The sequence below is a fragment of the Anomalospiza imberbis genome, chromosome 3, assembly GCF_031753505.1.
Source record: "Anomalospiza imberbis isolate Cuckoo-Finch-1a 21T00152 chromosome 3, ASM3175350v1, whole genome shotgun sequence".
NCBI classification, from domain to species: domain Eukaryota; kingdom Metazoa; phylum Chordata; class Aves; order Passeriformes; family Viduidae; genus Anomalospiza; species Anomalospiza imberbis.
Window position 1 is genome coordinate 19,530,378 of NC_089683.1, and position 16,201 is coordinate 19,546,578.

Here is a 16,201-nt window from a genome sequence, read left to right on the forward strand (position 1 = left end):
ACCAGTGAAGACCAATGCAAAGGTGGCATTCAGTAATTCTGCCTTCTCTGTATGCTCTGTTATGAGGGTTACCTCTCCATGTAGTAATGGGCCCACATCATCCTTAGTTTTCCCTTTGTTACTGATGAATTTAGAAAAGCTTTTCTTGTTGTCCTTGACATCCTCGGCCAGATTTGATTCCAGGTGGAACTTGGCCTTCATTTCATTTGTACTTACTCTGACAACCTCTCTACATTAATTCCAAGTGGACTGACTGCTTCCATCTCCTCTGCATTTCCTGCTTACACCTGAGTAATGACAGGAGGTGCTTTTTATTCATGCAGGTCTCTTGACCCCTTTGCTCAATTCCTTGCTCTCTGGGATGGTTTGTTCTTGAGTCTGGAGAAAGTGATCCTTCAATATTAACCAACTCTCTGGGACCCTTCGTCCCTGAAAGGCCTGTTCCCATGGGATTCTTCCAAGAAGATACCCTGAAGAGGCTAAAGGCAGTTCTTTAGCCCTGAAGAGGCTGAAGATTACAATTTACTTGCTGCCCTGCTTTTCCTGGTTCTATACTGAACTTCACAATCGCATGGTCGCTGCTGCCAAAGCTGCCAAAGCTGCCCCCAACCTTCACATCTCCAACAAGGCCCTCCCTGTTTTTTAGTGAAAGGTCAAGAAGCACACCATTCCTTGTGGGAACCTCCCCTATCTGTGTCAGGGAGTTGCCATCAATACTTTTCAGGTTCCTCCCATCCTCTTTGTGCTTCACGGCGCTGCTTCTCCAGCAATGTCAGGGTGGTTGAAGTCCCCCTGAAGAACCAGAGCCTGTGACTGTGAGGCTGCTCCGAGCTGCTGTACAAGGACTCGTCCACTCCCTCCTCCTGACCAGGGGCCTGTAGAAAACACCCTCAACAGTGTCACTCTCGCTACTCTGCCCTTTTACCTCAACTCATAAGCTCTCAAATTGCTCATCATCCACCCCAAGACAGAGCCTGGTACATTCCATGTGTTGGCTCACATAGAGGACAACTCCAGCACTGTGATTCTGATGCACCTATACATTCTCCCTTATGCTTGAAATCTGAACACCCCAAACGTTACACGAAATCATGAAGACTTGCTTAAAACACTAGAATATGCTAAGTCTGTAGATCTGAAATGCACCTTGATGGAATGATTGCATGTTTAGCACATAAATATAAATTATTATATTATAAATATATATTATATTTATAAATAGTTATATAGACAATTATTTATATAAATGTAATATTATATAAAAAAGCACTGCAAAACATTACTTCCCTAATTAGCTCCAAATCCAGAGGGATTTTTAGAGATACTTAAAAGCAGCTTGTATACTGTGAAAAAAATGAATATCAAAAAAGCAGCTGATTTTACATTATTTTTTCTATATACACCTTGAATTTCAAAAACTGTGTTTTTCTCTCATTAGTGTCTCATCAAGTCCAAGACTGCAAAAAGTGAAATGGGCTGAACAGTTGTTTAAATAAAATAAGCCAGGTATAAAATTTCTCATCAAAGCTGAAGCTTTCTCAATGCTTAAAAGTAGCACTTAAATGAATGGCAGATGACAAAATATGAAACAGGAACAGACCTAGATGATGGTATTAAAAGGTATTTTATAGTAAGAGTCTTTTATGCTTGGGTATAATCTCTATTGCTGAATGTCCAACTGATCACAGTAGCTTTAGTGATCACTGATGTCTTTGCCAGTCCACAGTGTAGCATTCAGAACTACACTGGACTAGCAGAGCTAAATATGCAGAGCTGCAAATCCTGTCCTCAGTGTTCCTCAGGATTAACCTGTCAGTAAAAGGGAGGCTGGAAGCAAATGCATCCCACAAATGCTGTCCCATGTAAGTGGCTGAAGAAAAAGTATTGCCACAAGTAGAAACAGAACTTTTCAATAATTTTCCATTCAAATATCCCACCTAAGAGGAAAAGTCATTCTACACCATTTTTTTCCTCCCATGCATTTGCAGTGAGTACAAAAAGAAGGCAAAAGTTATTTCTATTTTTGTTGCAAATGAACTAATTTGATGAATGGCCATGTGAAAAATAAAGATTAACTAGGAGTACCTGAGAATGAAAAAGTACAGAGAAAGGAGGATAAATCAGTAAGACAATGTGATCATTTGTGACTGCTATAGCATTGACTTTCAGGTTACAATTTTCTATTGATATTTTGAATCATACAGAACAGAGATGAAAACTATTCTCTTTAACCACTTGAAATATAAAGCATTTATCTCTGGAATTTCTGTCATGTATCTGTAATTGTAAAACTTACCTAACTCAGTGCTAGAGAATTACCAGCTATTTCAGCCTGATTTCAAATTGCTTTTGAGCTCCTATGTACTAAAAATTTATATACGGTAAAAAAATAACAGTGTTTATCTCCATGTTACACTCAATTTGTGTTCATATTAAATGCTAGTTGTCCAGAAGTTTTTATTTGGTTCAAAGTATAACGCAGCAGAAGTGAATATGGCCATGAAGACAGTCTAATCCATTTTTCTGACTGGAGTTTGACAACAGAATCCTGTGAGGACTGCAGATAACACTTTCAGAAAGGGATCTAGCAGAGATCTTGTAAGGGACACAAAAAAAAAATAGATCAGACCCTTAAATTTTAGTTTTCAGAGTCTTCAATGAGAAAACTTAGGGAAAATAAGGATAATGTTAGCAATGTTGTCCAGGAAAGGGCAGCTCAGCAGGACTGCCCATTCTTATTTCTCAATAGTATGAGGTAGGAGAAATCCCTTCTGAATGGGTGTCATACCAAGAGCCATGTAATACTTTGCAACTCTAACCTAAATTAACATCTGGATTATACTTGAAATTCACTTATTTTACACATTAACCCTACATCTACAACCAAGAAAAACTGTCTCTCTTTGCCACAGTCCTGGGAATCACTGCTTTCTAGGCTATACCCATTACTGTGATCACTACTGGTGAACTACAACCAAGAATCTTGGATTCATTTTATATGCAGTCGCTGCATATCCCAGCTATGCTTCATATGCAAGGTCTATTACTTTCCAGAATTTATTTCAAAATTCAATTGCTTAATTATCAAAGTTTGTCTCCTTGCCCTGTCTTCCATCAGGAAATACTACTTAGGGTACCCATAAAATGTAGGAGTAAAAGGCATCAAAATTAACCCAAATCTTGATACTAAAAGGAAGAGGCAGACTTGTGTTGTTCAGGGCAGGTTTCTGTACTGCTTTAGACTGGAGATTGCGAATGTTGGCTGGGGGGTGTCCTGCTGTATTTTGGGTGTTGATCAATACATACACAGATTTGATACAGTATTTTCTCACAGTATTTTTTCAGATGCACTTAGCTTGTGTTAATTCATTTGAGAAGTAACCTAGGACTATGTAGGATAGAATCTTGATTCTTCTTCTAAGAGATTCATACACAAGGCATTTAAACACCATTGAGTCCATAGCAATCATGTATAATTACATGCACAGACACTATATATTGAAGTCTCATTATATTTTACTATGACACTTGCAACTAGTTTGCATACAACTTATCAGCATTACCAGCAATGCCTGGTAAAAAAAAAAAAAAAAAAATCTGTGTTTTTTCATGCTTCTCAGTGAAGCAGAAAGTTTATGCAAAGCTGATGAATGAGGTTTCTACTTATCTCAGCAAACCAACCAGAAGTGGACGTGCCTGTCACTGATCAACCTTTTTGAACATTTTAAAGAGCAAGTCATGTTCCACAGAATTCCATGGACAAGTACAGAATGTTTCTAATTGCTAAAAGCTATTTCAAATTATTTTATGTATATTAAACAATTTATTTGTTTACTGCAGCAGGAATGAAATATTTACATATTATAGAGGCAAGCTCTCTAAAATATTCTCATATACATACACAAATACCCATTATACCCATTATAAGCTTTTTTGCTTCTAATTCTTAGCAGAGTACCACAAACCCACTTGATGTCTCCAAGTCCCAGATTTTAAGTTTACATGATACAATATAACAAGCAGACAGAAACACTCTCCCTTGGCCCACTCTAAGGAGGCTGCCATGAATTGTGCACTCTAAGAAACACCAGCAAAGTTCATGAAATTGATTTTATTCAGTTAAATTAAGTATATGTATTCCAAATTCAAGAACACTGTTTATATGAGGAAATTAAATACATTACTTAGGGATGTTGATAATTTAGACACCTTTGCTGTACTGCTTATGCAAAACGTTACCAGTTTATCTAGTGACATTACCAAATGTAATGTCAGAAGATTCCCCTATAGCTCAGAGGCACCACAAGCTTTGAAAATGCAGCATAACTGAACTATGGTTAAAAAAAGCACCACATACGTGCTGGCACTGATTAAGCTCCATCTGTGCCTGAAAGAGAATTACAGTGAAATAACTGCCCATCAAGTGTTCTCTCAGTCAGCTCAATGCCCTTGAACAGACATCCTGTCTGATACATAAATGAAGAAAACTTTGGTGTATCAGTTTACTCTTTAAATGCTTTCACTGGGAAACACTTTTTCCTTTTCTCTCTTAATTTAATGGCTCAGAAATATTTGGTGGAAGAATGCTTTAATTTTGGTATTTATAGACATTTTTTGCTTCTATTAAGATTATAAATTTCATAATAAATTATGTAAGCACTGGTCAAAAATGCAGTTTTTATACTTATGAATGTAGGTAAGCACAGGAGACCAAACAACTGATAATTACTTGCATTTGGATTACGCAATAAAATCTCTTGCACTCCAATACAATAAGGTGTCCTCTGTAGAAGACATTAAAGTGCGCAGCCAAAAGCACAGGGATATAGAAGCACTTACATTTGCACTGTGATCACTTCCACTAACACAGACGACATCTTGTTTTTGAATTGTTAATACCTCTTTTGTAAGCTTCAGTCGGATGTCATAAGCATTTTCAGATACTTCATCATACAACAATGCAATACCAGTTTTAGTCTGCAAAAAAGAAAGGCATACACAAAAATTTAAGAATATGAACATTTCATAATGGTGAACAGCAAGCTCTATCCCATTCAATAAATAAAAGCATACAAAAAAGCATTATTTACAGAAAGCACAAAACTGGTCTGCTTTTCAGTCTTCAAATGAATTAGATATAAAAAGCCTGTTTTGTACTGTAAAATACAGGATAAGTGGTCTTTGAAGTAGACATTAATATGCAAATAGTAAAAAAATTACAAAAAATTCTCCATTATATTGTTACACAAAGAAGTGTCGCCAATTAATGATGTCCTGTTTGACTTTATTTATACAAAGACTTATGAAAATGTATTAGAAACAGGTATGTATAAAGATATGAGAACACATAACACATTTTGGCAAGAAGTGGGGAAGTGAAATATTGTTCCTGTCTTAAAGATGTTCATTCCACTCTGTCAGAAAAAGAACTGTACCCTTCATAAAAGTTGCCATTAAGATACAGAGTTCTGTTACAGTAGAAAACTATGTTTTCACATTGTAAAACATAATTAAACCCAGTTGTTACAGAATTTATTTTGTTTAGGATAAGATGAACATACATTTATTAAGTTACATCATCACTGAACTAATAACTACTAAACTACATAGGATAGTCAACTATTTGGTATAAATAATGTTTTCTTCACCAGTAATAGAAAATAAAATTTCTAGTATTTTAATACCAGAAATAAACCATTTTAATATCTCTGTATTTTAATTTCTGGTCTTATTCCCTTGAATTTCCTTTGATACTCTCTTGAATATCTGACATTCAGTCAGATATTTCCTTTTCCAAACAAAAACTGTGGTATTAGGACTGCTTACAGCTATTTGTTAAAATATGCAGACAAATGAAATTTCAGATCTTTACAGTCGCTGCACAGAAGATAAAAACACCTGCTCTGAAATGAGTGATCACATTGAAAATTTGTTTATTAAATTCTAATGTATATTACAACATCATCACAGCACTGCACTTTATGTAAGTGAAGAAAAATAAAGTATGATTTAAGTTTTAGCTGCAGTATTTTTTTTAAAGAAGATTTAAAATCAAGTTGTTCATCTATGTTTTCTTAAATGGTAGACTGTATAAAAGCCAGAGTAGTGGAATTAATGAAGAAACATGTCCTGTGTAATGAATGAAAGCTTGAGGGATTTTAAAATAAAATTAAACATGAAAAATGATCTTAATAATATTTCCATTTCTATAAAATTAGGGAGAAAAATCTGTGGTGATTGTCAATAAAAGCTTTCAGTCTTTAAAAACAGGATCAGCTTAAGCTTAAGGGACTTAAATTTGGTGTAGCTCTATGCTGCAATGGAAAATGCAGCCTAGACAACAATTAAATATATTCTGAATTATATACACAGCAGTTGCTCAGGTGAATTGTTCATGTAGTTGGGCTATCCCCGGGCTCAAAGCAATTGTCCCCATGTAGGTCGCTTCTGCCATTTAAGACACTGACATATCCTAAGACCTCTGAGCACATAAAGCTGACACAGGCTTTTTAGGATATCCAGGTCTTTCCTAGCTGGAGGCAAGACCAGATTTCCATGTTTATAATAAGAAACAAATATTGGTCATGTCAGCAGACATCTACATGCAGGTATCTTCAGCTGTAATGGATGCTACAAAAGGTTTACAGTGCAGAAATCACAGAACAGCTTAGGCTGGGAGTGTCTTTAAAAAAACCTACTTTCATCACCTTGGAAGAACATCTTCCACTAAAGCAGGTTGCTCAAAGCCCTGAACAACCTGGCCTTGAGCACTTTCAGGAATGGGACATCTACAGCTTCTTTGAGCAATCTGTTCAAGTGCCTCACTACCCTCATGTGAAGAATTTATTTCTAATACATAACTTAAATTCTTTCAGTTTTAAGCTATTCTGCCCTGTCCCATTACTACATACCCTCGTAAAGAGCTCCTCTCCAGCTTTCTTGAAGGGCCCTTTAGATACTGGCGAGCTGTTCTAAGGCCTTTCTGGAGCCTTCTCTTTCCCAGACTGAAAAACCCCAAATCTCTCAGCCTGTTTTTGTAGGAGAAACCCACATCTAAGACAGCTGTTTAGAATCTGTCCAGGCAGCGGTGACCAACAGACACCTCTGAAGCATGATTCTATCTGATCTCTTTTGTACATCTATCTAGAAGGGAGCAAGTGAGTCATAGCTCTCTGAGTTATAAGGTAAATATAAATAACAACGAAAATATAAGTGTCTAATTGTGGAAAGACAAATCTATTCAGTGTTTTCTGGGTATGTCTAAGGGAAAGAAAGTTCAGTCATGGTATAAAGCCTTAATCATTCTCATTTGTTCAGCATCCAGCATTTCTTTATTTTTCCAAGACTTTGAGTCTTTTCACATTTTTAGCATGTGTGAATATCTTATCAATACATTTTTGTGAATGACAACATATGAAAACTATGCTAGTACCATCTGCCTGAAAGCCATGCTGCTAGCAGGAAGTATTTCCAAACAGTAGAACTACAGACTTGAAAACCCACTGTCCCTGATTTTTGCAGCTGTTCAGATGTTGAGCATCACTGTCCAACCTGGACTGGTGACCACTCTTACTTTTGCTGTGTATCAGATCATGCTTTACAGAAACACTGGAAGAACAGAGCTCTGGAGCACTCTTTATACAGCTTACGGCCAGAACCATTCTCTTGCTAGAAATTGTTACATATGTTTAGAAGAATCCCAATGGAAAAAAACTCTGAACTTTCAGTTGTAACAGATGATCAGGTAACAAATGAAATATTCAGAGTGACCTGTTAAATAGCTTAGCATTTGCCATCACACTATTTCAACTGAAGTCCCACTGAAGCTCATCTATTACTATTAAAATCCAATACTTACACTACACTTCATCTCACTGCTGATGTGATCCAAGATGACGTGCAGCAATACCTTATTTGCTTTCAGAATCAATAAGATTAATCTGGATTTCTCTCAGCCTTTCAAGTCAGCTTTTTTTTGACCATTATAAATAGCTTTGAATCAAAGTTCAGCACATTCCCTTGCTCTTTCTTTGTGTTAAAGAGATGACATACATAACTCTAGCAGTCAAATCCCAGTCCAGACAAAGGGTTTCTTCAAGTAAGAAACTTTAAAAGAGAACTTAGTCTTTGCATGTATATGCATATCTCACATTTTAACTAGCTATGTTCATCTCAATGTCTCATTTTAAAACCCTCTATATAGTGGCCATTCTAGGTAACTGATATAAAAAACTGAAGACTGAAAAGTCAAAATATCTCTTTAAAATTATATAGCATTGTTAGATATCATATGCTTTATAATAAAAAGCCTGCAGAAAGTTCATGGGGAGTTGCCTCTCAATAGGACTTCAGTGCTTACATTGAGAGGTAGGGGAATACAAATTTAAATTCACTTGGACAGAAGAAGAAATTAAATGTTGATTTTCATATCTCTGAGTTTTCTAGACACTGGCTTCAGGAAGAGGAGTGTGTGGGTGTTCATGTGCATGATCACTATGAGGTGGGAGGAAGAGAAAATATCAGTAGTACAAGCATCATAGAAGCTGTGATTTTTAAGAAAACATAGACACTGCTCTCTTTTAGAAAAAAAAAAAAAGAAAAAAAACACTGAAACCTACTTTCTCAAACCAGCTCAAAAACTGTCAATACTACAGAAAACATTCCTCTCTAGAGGCGGCTAGAATGGCAGCTGAATATTTTTATCAGTTTTATTGTTGACTACTTAAGCAGGACTCTAGGCAGTGTACTTGCCTTAAAGTACTCCCTGTTCAGCACAATGTTTTGAGACCCTGCTCAAAGTGACAGGACTCTTTCAGTGTGCCATATTTGCAGTTTAAAGCTCACAGTTGCAAATTATGTTTCAAGGTAGGCATCGATGTGACATTCACATTCTCTGGACAGAGAGACATAATTCTGTCTCTCAGGAGAAGCACAGAGAGAAGAAGAGAAAACAATCTTTATCTCTGCTCCTTTGTTTTCCCCATGTGGAATTTGGTATGGAGATTGTTTACCTGAAGTGATTGCTTTATTGGATTCTGGTGAAGGCTGTTTGGGTTCAATGACCAAGCGGATCCAGCTGTGTCTCAGACTCCCGGCAGGCAGTCACGAGTTTGTTAGTTAGTTGATAAGTAAGTAAGAAGTATGTGTGTAGAATAGTTGAGTATCTCTTTAAATAGTATATTGATGTAATATAGTATAGTTTTAATAAAGCAGATCCTTCAGCCTTCTGATCTGGAGCCAGACATCATTATTTCTTCCCTGAGTCGGGGTTCACCACATTTTTATACTATACATCTCTACAACAAACTTCAGTCTTACTGACATAAAACACTTGTCTTCACTGCTGTTTTATTTTGAAATAGCTTGCAAAAAAAATCCTCTGCATTGAGTTACATTTGTTCTCCAGCAGAAAACAACATTTGCTGATCTTAGTACTTAATAAATACATCCATAGCTTCAACAGCACTGCAGTTCAATTTTATCTGCTAAAATTCATTCATAAATTACCTTTCTTTATTTGTAAATAAAATTATTTAAGCACTATATTTTTTTTTCTCCCATGGAAATGCCACATTATATTTCCAAACTAATATTTTATCAGCAACATTTATACCTCATAGGTCTAGTGATGAAATTCTCTAATCCAATTTCATTTTTTTAAATGAAATTAACTCTGTGGTATACTTATAGTGGGAAAACTTGCTGAAGACACATAAGAATTGGAGTCACTGATTTTTATCCTACATCATTTAAGATTAGGGAGAAATAGAACTTCAGGCAGTCCCACATAGTGCCCTGAGCACTAAATTACAGCAGGCTCAAATCTACTTTCTCTCTCACAACTGGTTTGATGTTTTCTACAGCAGATTTCCTATCATGATCAAAAGAGAAAGATACTTTCTCAGAGAAATTAAAATTTAAAATATCCTTGACTAACATAAAAAGATTTTAAATGGGATAAAATAGAAAGGAAAAAATGTGCAAGGTTTTACACTATAGGAAGAACAGTCATCTGTATGGAAGAACAAAAACTCTTCTTTATCGTGTCTCAAAGAATGGAAAGAGGTATGTAGGACTGAGGCTTGGCAGAAAAATATAGGCATCAATATTTTATTGTTGCAATAAAGGCAAACATGCTTTCTTCACCTTCTTTCCTACTGATTTTTTTTTCTCAATCTTACAAGACAGTACAAACAAAAGTAAAGTTCTGTAGTTGGGTACTAGAGAAGGTTCCTTAAACATTGCTGAATGTGAGGGAGCAAAATTTCATGCTAATGAAGTAATCCATCACCAGTGTTGCATTTAATACATCTTAGTATATTGCTTCCTTTTATACAGTATTATGTCAGTGTGGTTTCATGGCTACACTACATCAAAGAGGTAATGAGCTGAAAAGGGTCATGAGAGAAACAAAAAAAATTAAAAGTGGTCAGAGATCTGTAAAATAGGATGTGTAAGTAATTCAAAATAAATTCAGGTTTTTTCATTTCAAGACAGCAATACGAGAAAACAGGAACAGTTTTAAGTACTTCAAAATCTATTACAAATAGAGCAATCAGGAAAGAAAATAATTCAGAAATCTCCTCCTTTGAATATATTCCGGTTATGAGGAAACAGAAGTCCTTTAACAGATTGCTTGGATAAATTATGGACATCCATTGCTAAGGGAATCTCAGAGAAAACTGAACAAACATCTGCCCAAATGGTACCGGTAATCCTCTCACAGGGCAAAATCCCAGAAAATATAATCTCCTTTAGATCTATTTCATGCTAATATTCAAAATTATGTGACTTCTTGCATATGAATGAACTTCTGAATCCAGGAGAAAACCGGACTGGCTTTACAAGGACACCTGGACTGAACAACTTGGTACTGCCATAGAATGGGTGAAAAATAACTATTATGATGTACTGAGAACATACACAGCTTCTTTCAGCTCCTATTCAAAATAAACACACTCACAAGTAAATGCACTGGGAATTACAGGAAACATACCACAACTGCTTTATAGCCTCAGTAAGAAGCTAGTAAAAGTACTTATATTTGTCATACCATTTTTCAAGACTGATAATAGATCACGCATTTTTATTAGATCTGTAACTCCATTTCATATTTTCATAATGTTCACAATCGTTCTCAGTGAAGAAAATCACAAATTTCTGATAACTCTTTTCAAAAAGGCTATTCACAACAAAGCCAGTGGAATATTATCTGATGGACACCACTGATTCTCTTGTAAGTCAATTAACACTAAAGATACTGAATAAAAATGTACTGTAAATTTTAAATGCACTCTTTGATAAGAATCAGCATCAGAAATAAAGATGGTCTAAACTAGATATTTAGGAAGAATTTGAATGATTTTTTCCCAAAAGCATTGATTACATCTGAAATTTGCACCCTTTATAATACTGTTTGGATAAAGAATATTTTTACATTTGCATTTATAAATAACAATATTATGGATTGAAATTTCAATATACACAGTTGTAAAAGGTGTATTAGCATTACAAGTATTTAGAAGATTTTAACTGCAGCATGAAAATACCACTTTCTAACAACTCAAAACAATTTTTCCTAAATTTTCAAGGGCCATACTCAAAGTAACAGAAGTTTGAAAAGATGCTCTCAATATAAAAAATTTAAAAGTCTGTTTTGTTCCTTACATCACAACCTATTCAATAGTCAAAAACAGCCCTAGGGATACATATCTGCTAATAACATTAGCCTTGCAAGAAAAGTGATCAACAGCTGGCTCACAATATCTGTGATCTTAATCAGTAAGCACAAATATCTTGTTTAATTACTGCAAGCTCAGTATATCATGAGCTAATATGATTGATTGTTTTCATTCTCATGCACCTCTCAAAACATCAGACACAAATATTTGAATTCTGTATTGCACATTTGAAAAAGGAACTTCCAGAATGTCATGTCAGAATAACAATTGCCTTCTTAAAACTCTAACAAATGCTAATGGAGACATATAGTTAAATATGTTCTAATTGAAATTCTAACCCAGAAAATTGCCAAGGCTCAAACTATTAGAAAAATTGACTAGATTTATTTTGATTTAGATACTATCTTTAAGTAAAAGAATTAAGAATATAAAGAATATGAAGAATATATAGAATATAAAACCTCAGAATATAAAGATGTTCCTATGCTTACAGCTGTTTCCTGCCTGTAAAACAAGAAAGCATAAATTTCACACTTCAAAATAAACCACTTAGCAATAGCTGAAAAAACCCCACAACATTCCCTTTGGAGATTACTTAAGAAACAGATTATCAGAAAATTAATGTGAAAATTAATGTGAAAATTTCTAATTTCTATTGCTGATACCATGAATCTTACCCTGGTGGGGCTTCAGCTGATTGACAAATATTCCTGTTATATCAAAAGGCAAACAAAAAAACTAAGAGCATAATAAAAATACCTCACCCATTTTCTTAACCTAGAATAGCCAAGAAAGAGCACTATAAAGGCATCACTTTTTTTTTTTTTAATAGAATACCACATTTTGAGTCATCCTGCTCTTGCTATCCTTCCACTTTTGACTGATACAAGTCCACTATGTTCATTCTTTTTCAAGCTTTTACCTTTTGCATAAAATTCGTGTTGGGTTTTTTTGGGGTTTTTTTTTTTTTGTTTGTTTGTTTGTTTGGCTTTTGTCCTGGTAAACTGTTGTGTTATTCTGCCAAAACCCAGAAGAAAGCCATACCAAACTGCTTAATTTCTGAATAAGGTGGAAAAGTGTCATGGTTTGACACTGGCGCGATGCCAGCGCCCCCATGAGAATATACTTTTTAAAATAATTGCTGTGAGATGTGATCAGGAACAGAGCAGAGCAGGCCCAAACTTAGTAACTAAGGAAAGAACTTTATTAAACTACTTCTACTAGGAAAACTACAAACACTAAATCCTGGATGAAGACTTTCTAAAACACCCCTCCTCCTCCCACCTAATTCCTAAACAAACTCAACAGTGAGACACCACCCAGGATCTTGATCAAGTTGCCACCCTTCAGATATTCGAATACTCAGTCTTTCAAGGGAGACAGGAGTCTCTCCTGTGCCACAGACCCCCCCCAGGAAACACAATTGCCACCCTTGTGTTTCCATGTCACACATGGCGACCGCCCGAAGAAAATTTGCCATGGTGACACTCTCCTTCCATGTCACAGTGCTCTCACCACCGTGCATGGACAGACTGCTCATAGGGCTCCTTTAAGGATGCTTTGCCGTGGACCAAAAGAGACAACAGTTCAGTTTCTCATTTTGGGACTACAGTCCCCCCCATTTTCCCCTGGGGCTGAGGGTCCAAGAATAGAGGTCTTCTGCTCCTCTTCTTCTTCCTTGAAGATAGAGGGCTTCTCCACACTTTCCCTCTACTCCTCTGCTGGTAATCACTGAAACAGGTCTCCTGGCACACCAACGCACCACCCTAAGTGCAGCTTCTGTTAGGAGAATTTGGTTCAGTCTATGGCTAACAAGAGAAGTCCAGCCACAAGCCACTCCATCATCTCCTTCCAACTCGAGAATTTCTTCTTCCATCATCTCGGATCCCAGACTGTCTCTCTTCTACTTCAAATCAAGGAGGAGTAATATTTTACAAAGCCTTCGTTTCTCAGGAAAGGGTTAAAAGCTCAGACTCCCTGGACGGCTGATATCTCTGCCCAGCAGCCGATACTCAAGGCCAAGGCTGGGCGCCTTCCTCCCCCCCGCTTTCTCCTCCGTGCCGGCAAAGTTACAGGTGCCGTCCGGACTCTCTATCTCTTCTCTCTGGTGGGGGGGGGAATGACAAAGACATCTCCGCTTCTCTCTACCCTTCCGTCCACAGGAGCTGGCTCGGTTCCAGTCCTTCTACCCCTCGGCTCACCTCGACCAGGCCGCATGGCTTCCCCTCCCCCACCCAGCCCCATGGCTGGGCAGGGGAGGTCTGCACAGCACCTTGACCGGAACCAAAGAGAGCGAGCTCTTGGGAGTTCTTGCTTTTAACCCCCTGTGTTCTCAGAGGCGTATCCCTATCTTCAGTGGTCATTTCAGGTGCCAATATCCAAACTTGACCACTGATTGGTTTGACCCAACTTCCTGAAGAAAAAAAAATCACTTCCATGTCAAACCACGACAAAAAGCAAACAAGTTCAACTAGGGAAAAAGTACTAAAGCTTTCTGCAGAAGACAAAAACAAAGCAAACAAACAAAACAACAACCAGAACAAAATAATAATATATAACCAGTTTCAAGATTTTAAGCAGTTATCCTTCAGAAACTGGAAGTATATAAAGAAAATAGCACAGAAGATACAGGAAACCTAGGAAAAACTGAAGGATTTTTGCAATATTCAGCAACTGAATAAAAACTGCAGGTAATTTAAGTATTGAAAATTCAATTATTTATTGGAATTCAGACTTCAGACAAAGATATCTTAAGATGGAGAATATGTATTCTAACCCCCTTTTTAAAAACAAAAAAAACCATGTAATCAGAAATAGCAAGTGGAGATACAGATTCAGCTCTCATTTAAAAAAGATACATGGTCTAGGATGAATGAATGTTTGTCCAGAATTCAAAGAAACTGCTATTTTTAAAGCATATACAGTCTAGTCTCATTAACATCAAGACAAAAAAGAATATCAGTACTAAGAAAAAAAAAATCTAGAACTGATGCTAATTCTGATTTTAGCAGCTGCATATAAAGCTTGTTTCATATCTTTCTAAATTTCAATAATTTGCTGATTGACAACCAGTACATGCAAATGACTGATACCCTGCCCTGTAACCATCTGACTTAAGCCTATGGAGGTGCATTTACACATTTGGATGCATGAATCAAAGAACAAAAATAAAACTAGGAAAGGAAACTAGGTAGGAGACAATCAAACATTTCTGAGTAAAAAGAATTCAAAAGTAAGATGCTTGACAAAGGAGCTAGACATTTTAAGGGTTTTGATAAAATGTTGCCAAAAATCTGTATTTCAGAGTGATTAATGTACAGCAGAATTTAATTTTATCCATTATCATCTGTCCAGTGTCATCCGTCCCTTGATGCTGTGGGTCACAGAGCACTGGACTGCCACAGTATTTGACTGACCACATGGGAGGTCTCATTCCCGCAGGCTGGGGCTGTATCACCCACTGCAGACCATGGCAAAGGTCGCTGAGCGAGCTCTGGTGGACTCGTAGGTCAGCAGGGCACAGGAAGGGCCTGGGCAGGGCTTCTGCTGGGCCAGGCACCCGAGGAGAGGAGCACCAGCTTCTCCAGCTCCTGCTGCAACAGGAAAAGAGAGCTCCTGCATAAAGTAAGCAGCAATCAGTGCTTAGCAAGATGGAGCTTTAAACACAAGTCAGCTGGCAAAGTGACACGAGAATTTTTAACCCAAGGATTCGTGAAATCTTATGATAACCCTCCTGTCCCAGAAAGGTATTCACCAGAACAACACAAGCAAACTCCTATCCTGAGAAATGGCAGGAGAAAAGGATAGGACTGAGGGATTTTAAGTTCAGAACCTGGAACCAAAGAACTAAAACAGACTCCAAAACAGACAAAACCCCTGACAGTTAAAGAAGGAGAAAACAGAAATTGTAATTGTTCCTTTCCAGACAGCATCAACAGCATCATGAAGTCATACCAGTACCATGGCAGAACTACTGTCAGTTTATCCTAGTGGTATTTCACATGGAAAGGCTGAAGGAAGTAACATCCATGAGTGTACAAATATTTTGTTGATGAGACACTGAGAATACAAATTCCTTTGTTGTGTATATTTGAAGCATATTTATGAAAGGCCAGTGTTCAGAAAAGGTGCATGACCTTAAATACACTATCAACAGTTTCAGAGTTTTATGCAAGTATAAAAGTCAAATTTGCAGGGTAAGAAACATGATTGTATTTTGTGTAGGAAAGCAGGAGTAGAAGTATGGATGTGAAATGACAGGAGTATAGTTCTTGAGATAACAAAGCTTAGAGAAGAGGAAGAGAAGATTTAAAATAAGAACAGAAAACAGTAAGAGAAATTAACAGTAATAAAGAGGAAAAGATAAAAATGAAAGAGAATTAATATTAAAAAAGGTAATTTCTAGAAATCCTATGCTTAAGAAAAAGAGTAGCTGCCCACTGACAAACACATCTATCTTTTGCAGGAATGATCGCTATAGGTTACTAATCCATAAAAGGATCTGACATACTAGCTCTACT

At 36.7% G+C, this 16,201-nt stretch overlaps 1 protein-coding gene across 3 annotated transcripts in view; it reads right to left on the reverse strand.

Moving 5' to 3' along the window:
- SNTG2 (syntrophin gamma 2) overlaps positions 1–16,201 on the reverse strand; it is a 214,567-nt gene that overhangs the window by 127,389 nt on the left and 70,977 nt on the right. For all 3 annotated transcript variants that reach the window (XM_068183557.1, XM_068183559.1, XM_068183558.1), the window contains exon 2: positions 4,840–4,977. In XM_068183557.1, coding sequence (XP_068039658.1) covers positions 4,840–4,977 — 138 coding nt within the window. The remainder of the gene's footprint in view (positions 1–4,839; positions 4,978–16,201) is intronic.